We start from the raw sequence: 15,783 nt of genomic DNA on the forward strand, positions 1-15,783 counted from the left end.
GCTTAACTACAGAATTCATTCCCACAGGGAGAAATGATACCCGCCAGTTTGGATGGCTCCAATGGAGGGTTGGACAGATTCATAGAAGGGTGGGGCTTGTTACTAACCATGGTGCCTCAACTGTTGGAGACAGAATACTTCTGAATACCAGTTGTTGGGAACCAACTACAGGAGGAGAGAATGTTCTTGCACTCGGTTCCTGCTTGCAGGTTTTCCATAGGCATCTTGTTGTCCTCTGTGAGAAAAGGATGTTGGACTAGATGGGCTGCTGGCCTGATCCAGCAAAGCTTTTCTTATGTTGCAGAAATCTGCTTATGGAGCAAAATGAGGTTATTTGTCCCCAATTTGTCTCCAACATCAGACATTCAGCTCTGAGCAACACCCTGTTGCCTCCAACAGAGTATGGTCTGCTGGACATCATCTACAGTGGGAAACTATGATGCAAATGCCATTTTGGACTTCCTACAATTCTCTGACGTAGCATCATTCCATAGTATCACAGGATCCAAGCCTTTGTTGCTATGTCTTTTGCTCCAGGGTTGTGGGAAGAGTTGGACTAGGGAACTTGCCCAAGTCTTTGAGTCATGATTCAAAGCATGTGAGGTGCTGGGAGGAGAGATGGGGGCTTCCTGTGATGGCAGAAGCCACATTACACTGTGTGTCTGTGTGATCCTACAAACTAGTGTGGTGTAGTCAACAGAGTGCTGGATCTGGAAGACTTTGGGTTCCAATCCCCACTCCACCATGAGGTCATTGGTTGACTTCACGATTATCCCCCATGTCCATTTGCCCTAAAGAACTTGGAAGAAGGGTGGGATACAAAAGTTAAGAACGAGTAAGGCAGTCTGATCAATGGGAGGTGGGGAGGGTGAGAAAGAGAGACACTGCGTTTAACCTCTCACTTGCTGTGCCATCCTTCAAGCTTGACATCCTTCACCCATCCATGCAGGCTTCTTGTGTTCTTCATTTCCACGCTCTGTCTGCTCTGATGTTCCATGTTGACATCATGCTCACCCCACCCCCACCCCTTTTTGCAGTGTTAGAGAAGAAGACAACCACAAGGCAAGGTCGGGACGAACTTATTAAGAAAGGCCTGCTGGAAATTATGGAACAAGGCAAGTGAAAACAATATTTGTATTTTTATTCCCCCCCCCCACTCCTTGCTGTAGGAAACTGGAAGAGATTTCACTGTTTTAAACAAACAAACAAACAAATCAATCAATCATTTTAGATAGGTACTTTAGCACTCAGGGGAAACAATGAAGGGGGTCTAGACTAATCCCCCTTGTGTTTTTCTTCTGTCTATAGTGAAGGCATATGTATAGCTTGGAAGACATTTTGGCATGTAAACATTATATCAAAATAACACCGCCACCACCACCGCATTTTGTTCCTGTAAAACCCACATGCAACACACATACATACTGAGAAACCATCCTCCAATTTCTGCGAAGTTTTCTGAAGTCCCTCCAGATGTTATATTTTTAAAAACACCCGCAGCCCACTTTTCCTCCCAGGAGCACAAAGTGATGTGCATGGCCCTTCCCCTACCCATTGTATCCTCACAACACCCCTGTGACGTACGTTAGGCTGAGAGGAAGCGACTTACCCAAGGTCACTCACTGAACCTCATGGCTGGGTGAAGATTCGAAGCCTGATTTCCCAAGTCTTAGAACATCACTCTAACCACCACACCACCCTGATTCTAACTCCCATCAGCTGTAGCTAACATGGCCAATGGCCTTAGACAATAGAAGCTGTTGTCCAGCGACATCTAGAGGGCCACAGGTTTCCCACCCGTGCCTTACTCTAATGGTTAACCCATTTCTGGTTCAATATTTAAAACAAACAGAGGCGAGGAAACTCAGGGCCGTGCATCATTTTTTAGCCAATAATTTCTGCACCTCCGCTCTGTCCTTGGCATGGCTTGCGTGGACGCACCATTGACTCCATCACACATTTGCCTTCTCCTTTACTCCACTTTCTTCTTCTCTTCCAAACATCTCTGGAGAAGAGAAGAGCAAGAACTGGGGTGTTGTTTTTTTGTTTCATTCTCGTCTTTGCTACGGTCCTATGTTGCCAAAGAAAGCTTCGAGTGAGCAAATTTACAACACAACACCGTTTGTCTAGGCAGGAGAGTTTGAATAATGGGTCGCCAAGAGCAATCAATGTTCTTCCTTCCCAACACGATGGATGCCTTGAGTCTCGGGGGGTGTACTTTAGAGTTTTAGTAACACATGCCGTTTATTAACCTCTGTTTAAAATTCACCCACAATGTCTTTTTAGAGGACTGTCCATAAGCCTGTTCCTAGGTATGCAGCAGTTACATCCAAATCTTTCACAAGTAAGCACTGTTTTAATGCAAGGGTTTGCGGTTGTCAGATCTGCATTGTTACGCTCAGCAAAGTGCATTAAACCTTGGAAGGCACTGGAGTTTCTGTTGTACCGGAGGAATGCCACAGTTACTAAAAGTGGAATCATAGAATTGTAGAGCTGGAAGGGACCTTGAGGGTCATCTAGTCCAACCCCCTGCAAAGCAGGAACCTCAACTAAATCACACGTGGCAGATGGCATGCCGTTCCACTTGCTCTTCTGCTTCTGCTTGGCTGCTGTGGTTTTACTTGGGTGGGGGTGCAGAGGTCAGTGGCACACTAGGATTAAAGAGTGCTGCCTTGCTCTCCACAAGCCCAGTGTAAAATACATTACATTATTTTATTGCACCAAAACCACAAACTCCTACCACCTGAGAACATGTGTAGTATATGACAACTTCCAGTTGTGTTTGCAGGAATTTCTGAGATGATCTGTGCAAAGTGTTTCAAGCACTTTAAAGTATGACATAAATGCAGATATGATTATAGCTTTAAAATGCAAAATTGGAGGTAATTGCACTGAAGAATGAACAATAATTATCAAATCTGTAGGTTTCCTTAACAGTTTTGTTGTGGAGTTGCGATCAACTCCTGCAAATTTATCCAGTGAAGAGCTGAGAATATAAAAAGCTTCAGATATCATTACATAAATATTACAGTCTCCTCAGCTTTGAAGCTGTTTAAATACATTTAAAAGTATATACAAACATAGTTGATGAAAGGACATTGTGCTGAAGAATTAATCAAAATGTTTGCGCCCAAATTGGATCCCCTTGGGGATGTTTCTGATCCTGCCTTTCCTCCTGGCTTCATGCACAAAAGCAACCAGATAATATCTAGAAATGCAGTAAAAAGTCAAGCTTCAGAGAGATTTTGGATGACATTTTTTTTTTAGCTCTTAACTGAGTAATGCCCACAACTAGAAGCAGTGGGAGGACAATGCAGGGATGGAACTTAACGGATGGGAGCCCAGAAGACCACAGACACTCCTAACCCTTATATGAGCATGCAAACAGGATGCTGTATAGTATATTGAAGAACTGAATTATCAGAGGTGAAAATACGGATCCTATTTTTTATTTTTTATTTTTTAAAAAAGAGGGTGTGAGGTTGGAAGGAGGGAAGGTAAGAGTGGGAAGAGGGAATGAAGAATGGGTTGTTCTATTGTAATAATGCAAAAACCCTAATAAATTATAGGGGAGAGAGAGAGAGAGAGAGAGAGAGAGAGAGAGAGAGAGAGAGAGAGAGAGAGAGAGAGAGAGATGCATGCATCTAATCCAATGTGAAGCACTTGAAGTCCAACTGCAGAGAGTTGAGCATGTCTTAGGAAATGCTGTGTATCGGGGCAGTGTTGGCGGAAACAGGTGGAAGCAACTGGCTTCAGGCAGCACTATGATGTTGGGCGTATAGAGGAAGGGAAGAATTATCATCTCCATGGTATAGCACACCTTTTAAATGTAGGTTGGATGGAAGGTAGAGAAACTCTGGTATCAAAATGTATTGGGCTGGCCCTGAAAGGGAGAGCACTATACTTCGAGTTTCAGGAGCTAAACTAGAACACAGTCCCATCAACCGGAGATCCTTTGCTAGGCTCAGGGGGATCTCCATAATCCAACTAGCCCTTCTCGAGCATCTCCTCCCTGTCCACCATAATGAATCCCCACTCCTCTTGGTCCACCACTTTTTCTCTCAGTGGATGCTTTGTCTGAAGAATAAGCTACAGTGGTACCTCTACTTGTGAATAACTCTACTTACGAATGTTTCTACTTACGAATGGAGCTCCATCCACCATCTTGGATGTGGTTTAGATAGGATTTTTTCTACTTACGAATTTTTAGATAGGGTTGCTTCTACTTATGAATTTTTTCTCCCAATGCATTCCTATGGGATTCGACTTACAATTTTTTTCGACTTACAAATGTGCGTCCAGAACGCATTAAATTTGTAAGTAGAGGTACCACTGTACTTGCAAGCTCCACCTCTGTCATTTTTGCTTGTTCTTTCTGTGTGGCTCCCGTGTCTTCTCCTTCACCTCTCCTTAAATTTCCCCATCTTGCCATGTCCAAGGACCTGTTTCCCCTTTGCTTACTTGACCTGTTGTTCAGGAGTGGCTAGCGCTTTTTTTTTTGGCTTAAAGGCCGCATTCTTTGTTTGAATAATCCATAATGGGCATGGTCCAAACAGTTGAGGCCACTCCACACTAACTCTCTCATGGAGGGGCATCCCTGGCTGCTAGCCACAATATCAGTTGATGCGAACTGCATCAACTGTGATTCAGCTTCTGCTTGTGGGTTTCCTATAGACATCTGGGTTGGCCACTGTGAGAAAAAGGATGTTGGACTGGATGGGCCACTGGCCTGATCCTGCAGGGTTCTTTTTATATTCCCCATCTCTCTCACAGCACACACTCATGCACATGCGTACAGGCCACAGATACACCTCTCCCTCCCCATCTCCCTCTTTCTCTCTCTTAGACACACCCAGGAGTGGCTGTTGCCCCTGACTTCCCAGGAGTGATATCCCTGTTACTTACCAGAAGGGGGAGACAATGGAAGGATGGGCTCCGCTGATGTGCCAGCATGGCCCCCACCTCTCTCCTCGTAAGCCAGGAGGGTGCGCATCTTTACTCACTTCTCCTGTGTGCATCTGACACCACACATAGCTGTCTGAGGTTACCTGGAGATGCCAGGAGCTGAATCTGAGGCCTTCTGCATGCAGAGCATGTATTCTGAGCTACAGCTCTGCTCACCTCCTCCTGCACCACCAGCCCTGCTCGCCTTCAAAACCCATGCCCTCATGCATTGTAAATACCACAGGACCACTTTTCTCATATGGCTCCTCAGAATACAGAGTAAATGTTGATGGGGATTCCCTCCCCCCTCCCCACATTTCTGCAGCTTGTCTCTGCTACAAAAGTGTAGGGTGTCACCCGAACGACCAGATTTTATAGTGCACAAAAAAGGAAAGACAAAAGGCACGGGCAGCAAACAATGCGGGTGGCAGTTAATATGCCAATGACTATGTATGGGCTGGCTTCACAATGACTTGAAACGTAGGCAATGAACTCCGTTCCCTCCCTCCTTGCAGCGTATCATAGCAACTGTGCTGCTGCAAAGGCTATTTTAAGAACAGTAACTTTTCTCCGAACGTGATTACGAGGCAGAGTGGGCGAGCTCAGCCTATAAAAATGTTGCACTGGGAGCTCTGCAGCATGCAGACTAGGTTTCCCCATGTCCTCAGATTGCAAGCAGTGTGAAATGCTGGGTCTGAGTGCCCTTGATGAAATGGAGGGGGGGAAGAGTTGGGCCCCATAGAAAGTCCTTTCAATCACTGCTCCAGAAACTTGTAATGAAGTAGTAACAAGGATAAGCCGGTCTTGTCATCAGCTTCTGATGAAGAGTGTCTCAAATGGAGGGATGTGAATTCTCTGGCCAGAGATCATTCCAGGTTCCTCACCCATGTTCCTCTTCCAGTAATTGCTTTGGTTTGGATTATAGTGCTGAGCCTATTATTTCTGAGGCAGAGAGGTTGAAGGAAGACCAGGAGTATCTGTCTCAGTAAGGAAAACATGGCAACGCTCTGGCTTGGAGCAGGAAATAATGAAGGATTCTCAACCCTCAGTATATTGTTTACACTGGCCTAATAGATTCCACCCCCCCTATCTTCTGAATTATTTGGGATCCTATTGTGTCACATCAACACACAGCAAAGGTGATTTTTTAAAATGTGACTCCCACGTAAGCTTGTGCATGGGAAACACAGGTATTGAAAACAGAAGTATATATATTTCCTTCTGGCTTCTGAAAATGGATCCAGGCTGGGTTTATCCCCCCCCCCTTTTAAAGAAAATTCAAATTGTGTACACATTTTATATAATTTAAATTATACATAGGAAAATGTCAGTGGCTGATTTGAATGAATACTATAGACCTGCTCTCACATCAGAACTGCATATATCCTCATAGGTTGTTTTTTTCTCCATGGCTTCACATTTTACGTTTTTTTGGAGGGAACCCTCTTCTCTGAGTTTGCAATACATGTGTCATGTCTGACAATCACATACAGTGAGTTTTTTAAACAACAACAACACAGTTTCCAGAGAAATAGCCTATATTGGTCTCTTCCAGCAAAACAACAAAGGGTCTTGTGACACTTTAAAGACTAATACATTTAGCATAGCATAATCATTTGAGGAGTACAACCCATTTCATCAGAGGCATTGAATGAGCTGTCAGGTAACATATGAGGATGTCACTCCTTGCATCTGCTGATGGGGACTATGGTCAACAAAAGCTTATGCCATAATAAATTTGTTAGCCTTTAAAGTGCCACAGGACTCTTTGTGGGATTTTGGTCTGTGTACAGTATACTCAACGTACATATACTGGAAAGGTGTGTCTGATAGCTACATTCTAACATGTGCACAGAGAAGGCAAATCTTATTTGTTTCATGTGTTGCATGCTAATACCTACACAAGTTTGCCTTCCGTGAATACATTTTGTAGCACATGCTGCAGCCTGCATCCTGTTGTATTTTCACTCTTAGGGAACTGTCCCTGGTGCTGATTTCTCATTTGCTTTTTAGCAAATTCCCTAATCGCCCATATGGTTCCGTATACTGTAATCATATGAACCATGTTGATAGTAAACTAATAAAAAGCAAGCAAAAACACACACACACAAACCCATGGAGTTGGGTTAAATTGTTTGGGAGAGTAGGGATATATCTACATGCACTAATAAGGGAAAGCATACAGCCTTGAGCTGTTTTGGTTTGCTCTGTCCTTGCCACCTCCCTTATCGGGTGCTTCAACTTCTTTGTGATCAAAAGCATCCTATGGTCTCCTCTAGTGGTCTGTAATGGAAAGAAAGAAATTCAACTTCCATGACGCAGCTTACTTCACTCCAGCTGCCATGAAAGAGGCAAGCAGAGTTCAAGTAGTCGCTTTAAAGCGTACAGGAAATGCATTCAACAAGGCCATTCTCATTCCTAAGATGAGGAAATATCTTAGAAACTCAGTTAATTTCAACCTAGCAAAATGCCCATCAAATGCCATTAGATCAGGTAGAGTACGCAGGGAGGGCTTGTATGCTGCAAGGAAGCCAGGGAGATACAGTGTACTTCTGTACGCTCTGCATACACAAAGTCAACATTCATTCTTCCTCCAGTCCTTGCCAGTGAGGGATGGGCCACTTATGTTCAGGGATACATTTCACCTGTACCGCAATGGCGCCTCCAAATGATGTGGGTTCTGTTCTCACTATATATGCAAGAAAGTAAACTGGCGGATCTAGGATGAGAGCTGGTCCTGCCATGTGGATTAGACAAATTCATGAAAGGTAAGATTATCACTGGCTGCTGGCCACAAGAGCTATGTTCTATGTCCACTGTCAGAGGAAGTGTGCCTCTGAATGCCAGTTGCTGGGAGTCACAAGTAGGGTGAGTGCTATTGCACTTAGGTCTTGCTTGTGAGCTTCCCATAGTAATCTGGCTGCCCGTCATGAGAACAGGATGCTGAACTGCATGGGCCTTTGGCTTGATCCATCAGGGTTGTTATGTTCTTACATCAGGATGAAATAACATGCTTCAGGCAGCACCATGTGGAGGAGGGGGAGAGATGAAGACAGGACTTGGTGACTGAATGGTCAGCACGTTGGCCCTAGCCTAGCACCATTTAGGATCCACTGAAGGCAGGAAAATCATGTCTCGGGCCTTCAAAGTTTTGGGCCTATGCTTAAAGTGGGGACTAAGCCTGTTTCTGTGCTTGGTGACCCCAGGTAATGAGAATTAACTCTGTTCCTAACTGCATAGTCCAATCTCACTATCTGTATAGCATAACCTTGAACTCTACTAGCATGCGAAGAAATACTGGAATGTCTGTCTATTATCTCCCTGTCTTTATCCCTTCCCTCCAAACATTGCACCTCTACCACACATGGATAAGCATTTGTATCTTATGTAGAACACCGCCAGCACTTATTTAAAGACATCGTGTATATATCTAGTCCGCATGCTTCTACGGCAGTCCATCCCATAGCACTACTATGGAGGCAGTGCACTGCATCATTTATTGGTTTGTTTTGAGCACATGCATATAGCACCCTTAAAACAAGGGTTCCCAGTCTGGTTTTCTGAGAACCATCCGATGAGGCCCTCCTTTGACTCAGAACCGTAGCATGGGAAGTGGGCATCAGAAAATCCTCAATGGTTTAACTAATGAGAGAATGTCATGGTGTCCTAGATTCTGAAAGCAAAGCAGCAACTGGTGCCACCAGAGCAATGCTGAGTGACCCTTCATCCCCCACATGCCAGGCACTTACCTCAGAAGAGACGCGGCAGGAACATATATCAGCCACAACCAATGCCACCTCACTTGGCGAGGAGCTGCATTCGGAAGAGCTGAGAGAAGATTCAGGTATTGCCTTTGCAACGGTATTGGCCTTCTTTCCATTCCGCTGAGCTGCAATCGAGTCAGTTTGATGCCACAGTAGGATGTAGTGTCGGGCTGGCCCTATTCTTCTTCCCTAGACCAGAAGCATTCAACCATTTTACTGAGAGCAACTATGAATGAAACTGGATGTAACTGGAGGTAGCATGTTGTCCAGCTCAGGCCCTCTCTGTACTACATGTTAAAAGCAGAATCGTGCCACATGGCTTTCCCCAAGGAATGATGAGAAGTGTAGTTTGTTAAGGGTGCTCAGAGTTGTAAGGAGACCCCCTATTCCCCTCAAATTCTTTGATTCCCAGAGTTCCCTGTGAAGAGGGATCAATTGTTAAACCACTCTGGGACTTGCAGCTCTGTGATGGAAATAGGGGTCTTCTAACATCTCTCGGCACCCTATTGTTCTCAGGAATCTTTAGGGGAAATCATGACCATTCATGGTGCTGTTTTAAATATAGAGTGCATATGGGACCTCAGTTTAGTTATAACAGATTTTCCCATGGATTGGACTAGATCAGGGATGTTAAACCTGTACCTCTGGCTGGAACTCATGGAGTCCAATAACATATGGAAAGCCACAGCTTCTCCACCTCTGAACTAGATGTGCCACTATTTCATTCTCTTATAATTTTCTGTTTTTGGAGTTAGGGCTACCCGTTGGAGCCTCCTTTAAATTGTTCCAGTTCACAGCATTCACACAAAGATTAAGCCTCATATGATGCTCTCAGGAGTGTCTTTTCCTAGTTGCAGCTAGTAAGCCAACTGTGGCCATTCTCAGAGAGGCCTGATTATTCCGGTGTGTTCCATGTGCATGTTCCATTGTTCCATGTACCTTTGCACCAGGTCTGGAAGCTCTAGCTGGGGCAAAATGCTGGGGCTGGACTGTTGATGAAGACAGACTGGTGCCATCACATAGCACCAGTGCTCAAAAGCTTGCCCTGGCAGCCCATATATAACCAGGACAGATTCAAGGTTCTAGCATTAATTTACAATTTGGGTTCTGGATAACTTAAGGACCATCTGATCTCTTATATCCCAACCGAATCACTGAGATCTTTGGAGGAGTCTATATTGGTGGTCCCCCATGAGTCAGCTGCATAGAAATGTCTCTAATAAGTAAATAAAGCAGGCTTTGGTAACCCAGTAAGGTGGAACAGCTCAGCTCCAGTGAAAGAGTGCAGGTAGCAGAACAAATAATTTATTTTAGGCATATTTATTGGCATGAAGAAAGCCACACAATCAATTCTACTAACTACTACAAGGAAACAACTTCCATGTGGAGTGATTTAACATGTTGGTTATAATGCATAAACTGATTCTCAGAGATATGAAAAAGACTGTTTATAACCACTTAAAGGCAAAAGGAAACAAGTCAGAGTTGACAAACAGCTTTTATCTTCCTCAGTGCTGGGTTGTTGTCATTTATAGAATTTATTTTATTTACTTCCATCATTTCTAGGCCACCCGTGGGCCAAAGCCCCCTGGGCATTCTGCAAAAATCAATAAAAACACAAAGGCAATGCAATCTGTAAAATGATCTCTGCAGAAGCACCACAAAAACACAGAACTGAGATAAAACATGAAGAAAAGCAATGCAGAAACGGGCTAGCATAATATATAGAGGCCAACCTAAAATAAACCAAAGAGAAGGAAATTTATGCTGAAATCTAAATACACTACAACATACTGAAGTTAAATGGCCTGGGAAACAAAGAAGTCTCAACCTGGTGCCAAAGGCATCATAATTTAGGCACCAGGTGAGCATCTCCAGGGAGGGCATTTCACAGTCAGGGTGCCCCCACTGAGAAGGCCTATTTACCGTATATGCTACCTTGGGGTCCAATAAAACAGTTGAAGTGTTGTCAATGGGGGAGACCAAACCAAACTGAAAGCTAAGAAAAAGGAGAAAACCTTATTAGCTCACCTAAAGCTTGAAAGGAAGGGAGCCAGTGGGTAGCCATGCCACCTAACAAGATGGGTGTTTGAGGTCTTGTGAGATCTCTTCCCCCTCCAGTTTAATCGGACACATCCAGGATCAGAAGCAGGATTGCTTCAGGCATGGCCAATCTGGCTGTTGGACAGAGTGAGGTGGCTGACTCAGATGACAGATGCTGAAAGGTGAGGAACAGGCTAAACTGTGGGTGCCATGCCGTATTCCTGTTGCCCCTAAGCTATTCTGTCCTTATATGCAGTGGGGGGACACTGTCCTATCCATTGTGTTAAACAAGATTTTGGTCAGGCCATCTGTTGGAATGGTAGCAGGAGGTCCCACCTTGTCCTTTGCCACAAGCAGGAGAATGAATTGGGCTGGTCCTAGACAAGTCCTGAAGATAATTTGGCTCCCAAGACAGAAGAATTATTCACCCAGCTGAGCCTAAAATGGATGCCTTCTGCAGGAAGCATCGTTGTTTCGTAGGAATTCCTGAGCACAGCATCCACAGTTGGTCAAAGTGGAGGAGGTTTTGCAGCACACTGGAGGCAGGCAAAGAGGATGGTCAAGCAGAAATAGCTGCACAGGTTTTTCTTATCAAAGAGCAGCTTACTTCCTTGATGGAGCAAGGACCTGATCAGACAGCAGAAGCAATGGAGAGTAATGAAATGAAAGGAGAAGGAGCTCCAGAATAAAAATAATTGAGCTACAGAACAGCTTATGCAGGAACAACCCACATTTGGGGTGGAGGAGGATAGAGGATCTGGAATAGGTAGAGGAGTCTGATCTTGAAAAGGTTTTTAGAATAACAACTACTGGAAAACTTGGTACAGTAGGTTACATTCCAGCCATGCAAAAGCCAGAGGTTTCTGAAGGAACGTCTCCACCCCCATCGTTCTGCCTGGACACTGAGGTCCAGCGCCGTGGGCCTTCTGGCAGTTCGCTCATGGTGAGAAGTGAGGTTACAGGGAACCAGACAGAGGGCCTTCTCGGTAGTGGTGCTCGCCCTGTGGAACGCCCTCCCACCAGATGTCAAAGACTACCTGACATTTAGAAGACATCTGAAGGCAGCCCTGTTCAGGGAAGTTTTTAATGTGTGACATTTTAATGTATTTTTAATCTTTGTTGGAAGCCGCCCAGAGTGTCTGGGGAAACCCAGCCAGATGGGTGGGGTACAAATAAATTATTATTATTATTATTATTATTATTATTATTATTATTATTATTATTATTATTTACACACTCATGTGTCACATATCTTCACCCTCTTATCCTCTTACTAGGCAAGTGAAAGGCTCTACGGCAAGTTCAAGGACATATTCCAGCTAGTCCAAAGTACTCAAGGAAAGGTGTGGCCTGCAGAGGACTCAAAGGGCTCCCATCCATGCTCTACAGAGACTTCAAAATAGACGGCAAAGTTTCATTCGATTGCCAAGTCTCTGAGAGGCTGATTTGACTTTCCCTGCAATTGCAAACTCTGATAAGCCTGGGCTTCTGCTTTTGCAGAGCTTTCTAATCACTTTCAATCACACTTCCAGACCTTTGCACCAATCCTGCAAAGGTCTGCAGGGCAGCCAGTACGCCCAAGGGTCCCTGGTTTGACCCTTTGTGTTTTCAGTTGAATGCTTAGTTGTGTAACTAGCTTTATAAGTTGAGGATGCTCTCAGTGAGTGCTGATGGAGAGAGGTTAATACTTCATCAAGCCATTACATATTGCCTCAATGACTGGAGAAGTTTTTCCACTTAGACCTAGCTCTGTTTTCTTGCAGCTGCATACCTACCGTGTTTCTCCTAAAATAAGACACGTCTTATATTTATTTTTCCTCCCAAAAAACACACCACGGCTTATTTTCAGGGGATGTCTTATTTTTTCGAGCGGGAGCTGGCAACCGCGCTACCGGCCGAGCAGGGAGGAAGCACACGTGCCCTCCCAGTGTTCCCCAAGGGATCTTGTGGGCCGATCACTCCGGACCCTCTTGGCTTTGGGGTCCTTCGCTCCCTTTCGCCGCCGTCCTCCCCGCCCCCGGGCGAGTGCCTGTCTCTCCCTAGGGAATGGCATCCACACGGCGCGCATTCCTGAGCCGGCGGAGGGGCTGCTGGGACTTGTTTTGGCTCAGAGGGCCAATTCCTCCATTCAAACGCCAGTGTGCAAATCTGCCCTTGCCTGCCTATAGCCCAGCCCCCTTTTGGCCTGGGACCAGGCTGGTGACTGGTGACTGCTCCCGCCAGGTGTGTGTGTGTGTGTGTGTGCAAGGGATGAGTAGGCGAGAGTATGCATGGGCGAGAGGCGGACCGGGTGCGGGGCTAAGACGGAGGAAGGCAAGGAGGGAGGAAAAGGGCGTGCGCGCGCCACCAAAAGACAAACAGAGCGGGGAAAGTGGACCAACTCCCCCAGCTGCTCCTTCCGGCTCGGGAGTTTGCTCCTTGGGATGCCCAATTCCGCCGTGGCAAGAGGCGGCTGCACGGGAGCCGCTTCGGGGAGCACAGCGCAGGGCGAAGAGCCTGGTGAGAGGCAGCTGCGGCTGCAGGTGAAGCCCGGGATCTGCGTGGGCGACTGGGGACAAGCGCCCTGAGCGCTGTGGTGGTAGCGAAGAGCCGCCCGATCAGCCCGCCTCTCAGCTGATCGGGCGCCTCTTCGCCACCGCCGCAGCTCTCAGGGCGTTCGCCCCCAGTCGCCCACGCAGATCCCGGGCTTCACCTGCAGCCGCAGCTGCCTCTCACCAGGCTCTTCGCGCTGCGCTGCGCTCCCCGAAGCGGCTCCCACCCCCGCAAAACACAGTGAGGCGGCCGCGGGGGAAGTGCCGAGAGCGCCCAGGAGCGCAGCTGCAGCGACGGTAATCCCAGGGGCTGCGGAGGTGGCTGTGGGCACGCGCCAAGCCCCAAAGCACGGCGGCGGCGGTGGAGACGGACACTGCGAGTGGCATGAAAAGAAGGTCGCCAGCAAGCGTGCTGTTGCCTCTTGCCGGCTCTTCCAAAGGCGCTTAAATGCCTTCCTTTCCTTGCCAGACCTGCTCCCCCCCGGCTTATTTTTGGGGTATGTCTTATATTTATTCTACTCATGAAAAGCCTGCCATGGCTTATTTTTAAGGCCCGTCTTATTTTAGGAGAAACACTGTATATTTGGTAGTCCACCAGAGCTGTTTGAGTTTTGTTTTTAATTTCATCATTAAGTCCATTGCACTCCCCCCGACTTGCATTTACTGTACTTCTTCACATGTATCTTTAATAAAGCTCAGTAGCTGAATTAGTGGAAGTAGTTACATCGGGGGGTTTGACTAGATGACCCTCAGGGTCCCTTCCAACTCTACAATTCTATAATTTCTGGCTTTTGATTTTGAGGTGGGACTTAAGAGAGTGAGAGAGAATTGGCACATTTAAGGATGGACTAAATGGGCACATTTAGGGATGGATTTTGTTCAATCCACTTTTTTTTTTAAAAGGAAGTTGAACTAATTCACACCTCTCAGATGGTTCTGAGAGGATCGGAACATACAGTATTTTTCTGGATATAAGACTAGGGTTTTTATTTTACTTTAAAATAAGGTTAAAAATCTGGGGGGCATCTTATACACGGATAGTCCATATGCCCATTTTCTAAATTTGGGGTCCCCAAAAGTAGGGGGTGTCTTATACATGGGGGCGTCTTATACATGGAAAAATATGGTAATTACCCTTCAGATTTCGCAGTTCTCTTTATTTTGCGGTGTAGTTCTCCACTTCAAAATGTATAGAAGATACCAAAATAATAGAATCATAGAATTGTTGAGTCGGATATGGAAAAGACTGGTCCGTTCTTCCCCAATGCTGCCCTGCCATGCAGGAGATCTGAGAGAACATGCTGGGCATTGTGGACAGGAAGGGGCCATGGGCAGTGCTAGTTAAATGACATATTCAGCTGAAGGTAGTGAAGATGGAGAAATAAATATTAGGGTACATGGGACTTAAGGGATACCGTGGCAAGGTGACAGAGGGTTTCATAGGACTAGATCAGAAGCCAGTGTAGGGAATTAAGGGTCTGATTTAAAGCCAGCTGCCCAGTCGGCAGAGCATGAGTCTCTTAATCTCAGGGTCGTGGGTTTGAGCCCCACATTGGGCAAAAGATTCCTGCATGGCAGGGGTAGATGTCCCTTCCAACTCTACGATTCTATGAGTGGCAAGAAAGGTGAATGAGTTTGGCAACAGAGTTCTGAACAGAGGTGAGATTTTTTTAAAAATCCTGGTTATCATCAAAAGAGGGAAGTGTTCTTCCAAAGGCGTTGGCTGCCCAAATGCAGTGTTTCTTTTGGATTCAGACAGGCAATGAAGACCACCCAAGCTGCTCTGTTTTATATACAGGATGTGGAAAATAAAGAACAAAGCAAGAGGAAACAGGTGTTCTCTTATGAAGCCACTTGTTGCTAGAGATTCCTTTCCCCTCTTGGGCAGGCAATAGGTCAAACTCTTCCTAGGCCATCTTGGTGCAAACCTTGCTGTTGACACCATGTGCTGCCCCCAACTCCTGTAAGGAGTCTGACCCATGAGATGATGTCTGTTGTCTCTTGCATTGTTCTTTATTACCCTCACCCTGTAAACAAAGCCTGCTAGAGAGCAACTTTGATGGGCCCCCATTGCCCATCCGAACCTTAAAGAACCACTGCCTTAGGCAACTGGGACCTTTGCTGTAACAGGAAAGGCAATTAATTGCTCAGCTGGAGCAAGCCCTCTTACAACTGGATGGGCTGTTTGGCATATTTGTCTGAAATGCAGACTATAAAGAATTTATGCAGAGAGCTGTACATTGCACAAAGCCAGGGCATTCTCCCTTCAGAAATAATGCATATGTTTCACAGCATGTTGCCCCTAAAGGCAGATACATTATGATTAAGCATCAAATATTTATGTAGGAATAGGCATGCTGCATTGTAACAATGGTGATAGAAATGCACATTTTGCTTTTGGGGGGAGGCAGAGAAAATTTACAAGTATTCAGAAAGATTTGCATGAATGGCCAGTCGGAAAGGATTTTGAGAAACGGCGGGTTGCAAGTAGCTTTTACAGC

At 45.7% G+C, this 15,783-nt stretch overlaps 1 protein-coding gene across 1 annotated transcript in view; it reads left to right on the top strand.

Annotated features, from left to right (window-relative positions):
- PHACTR3 (phosphatase and actin regulator 3) overlaps window positions 1-15,783 on the top strand; it is a 195,768-nt gene that overhangs the window by 89,680 nt on the left and 90,305 nt on the right. Inside the window, exons 3-4 of the mRNA XM_088674701.1 lie at window positions 1,038-1,115; window positions 8,615-8,788. Of these exons, the coding sequence (XP_088530827.1) occupies window positions 1,038-1,115; window positions 8,615-8,788 (252 nt within the window). The remainder of the gene's footprint in view (window positions 1-1,037; window positions 1,116-8,614; window positions 8,789-15,783) is intronic.

Source organism: Zootoca vivipara, chromosome 7 (genome assembly GCF_965207765.1).
Source record: "Zootoca vivipara chromosome 7, rZooViv2.hap1.1, whole genome shotgun sequence".
NCBI classification, from domain to species: Eukaryota; Metazoa; Chordata; class Lepidosauria; order Squamata; family Lacertidae; genus Zootoca; species Zootoca vivipara.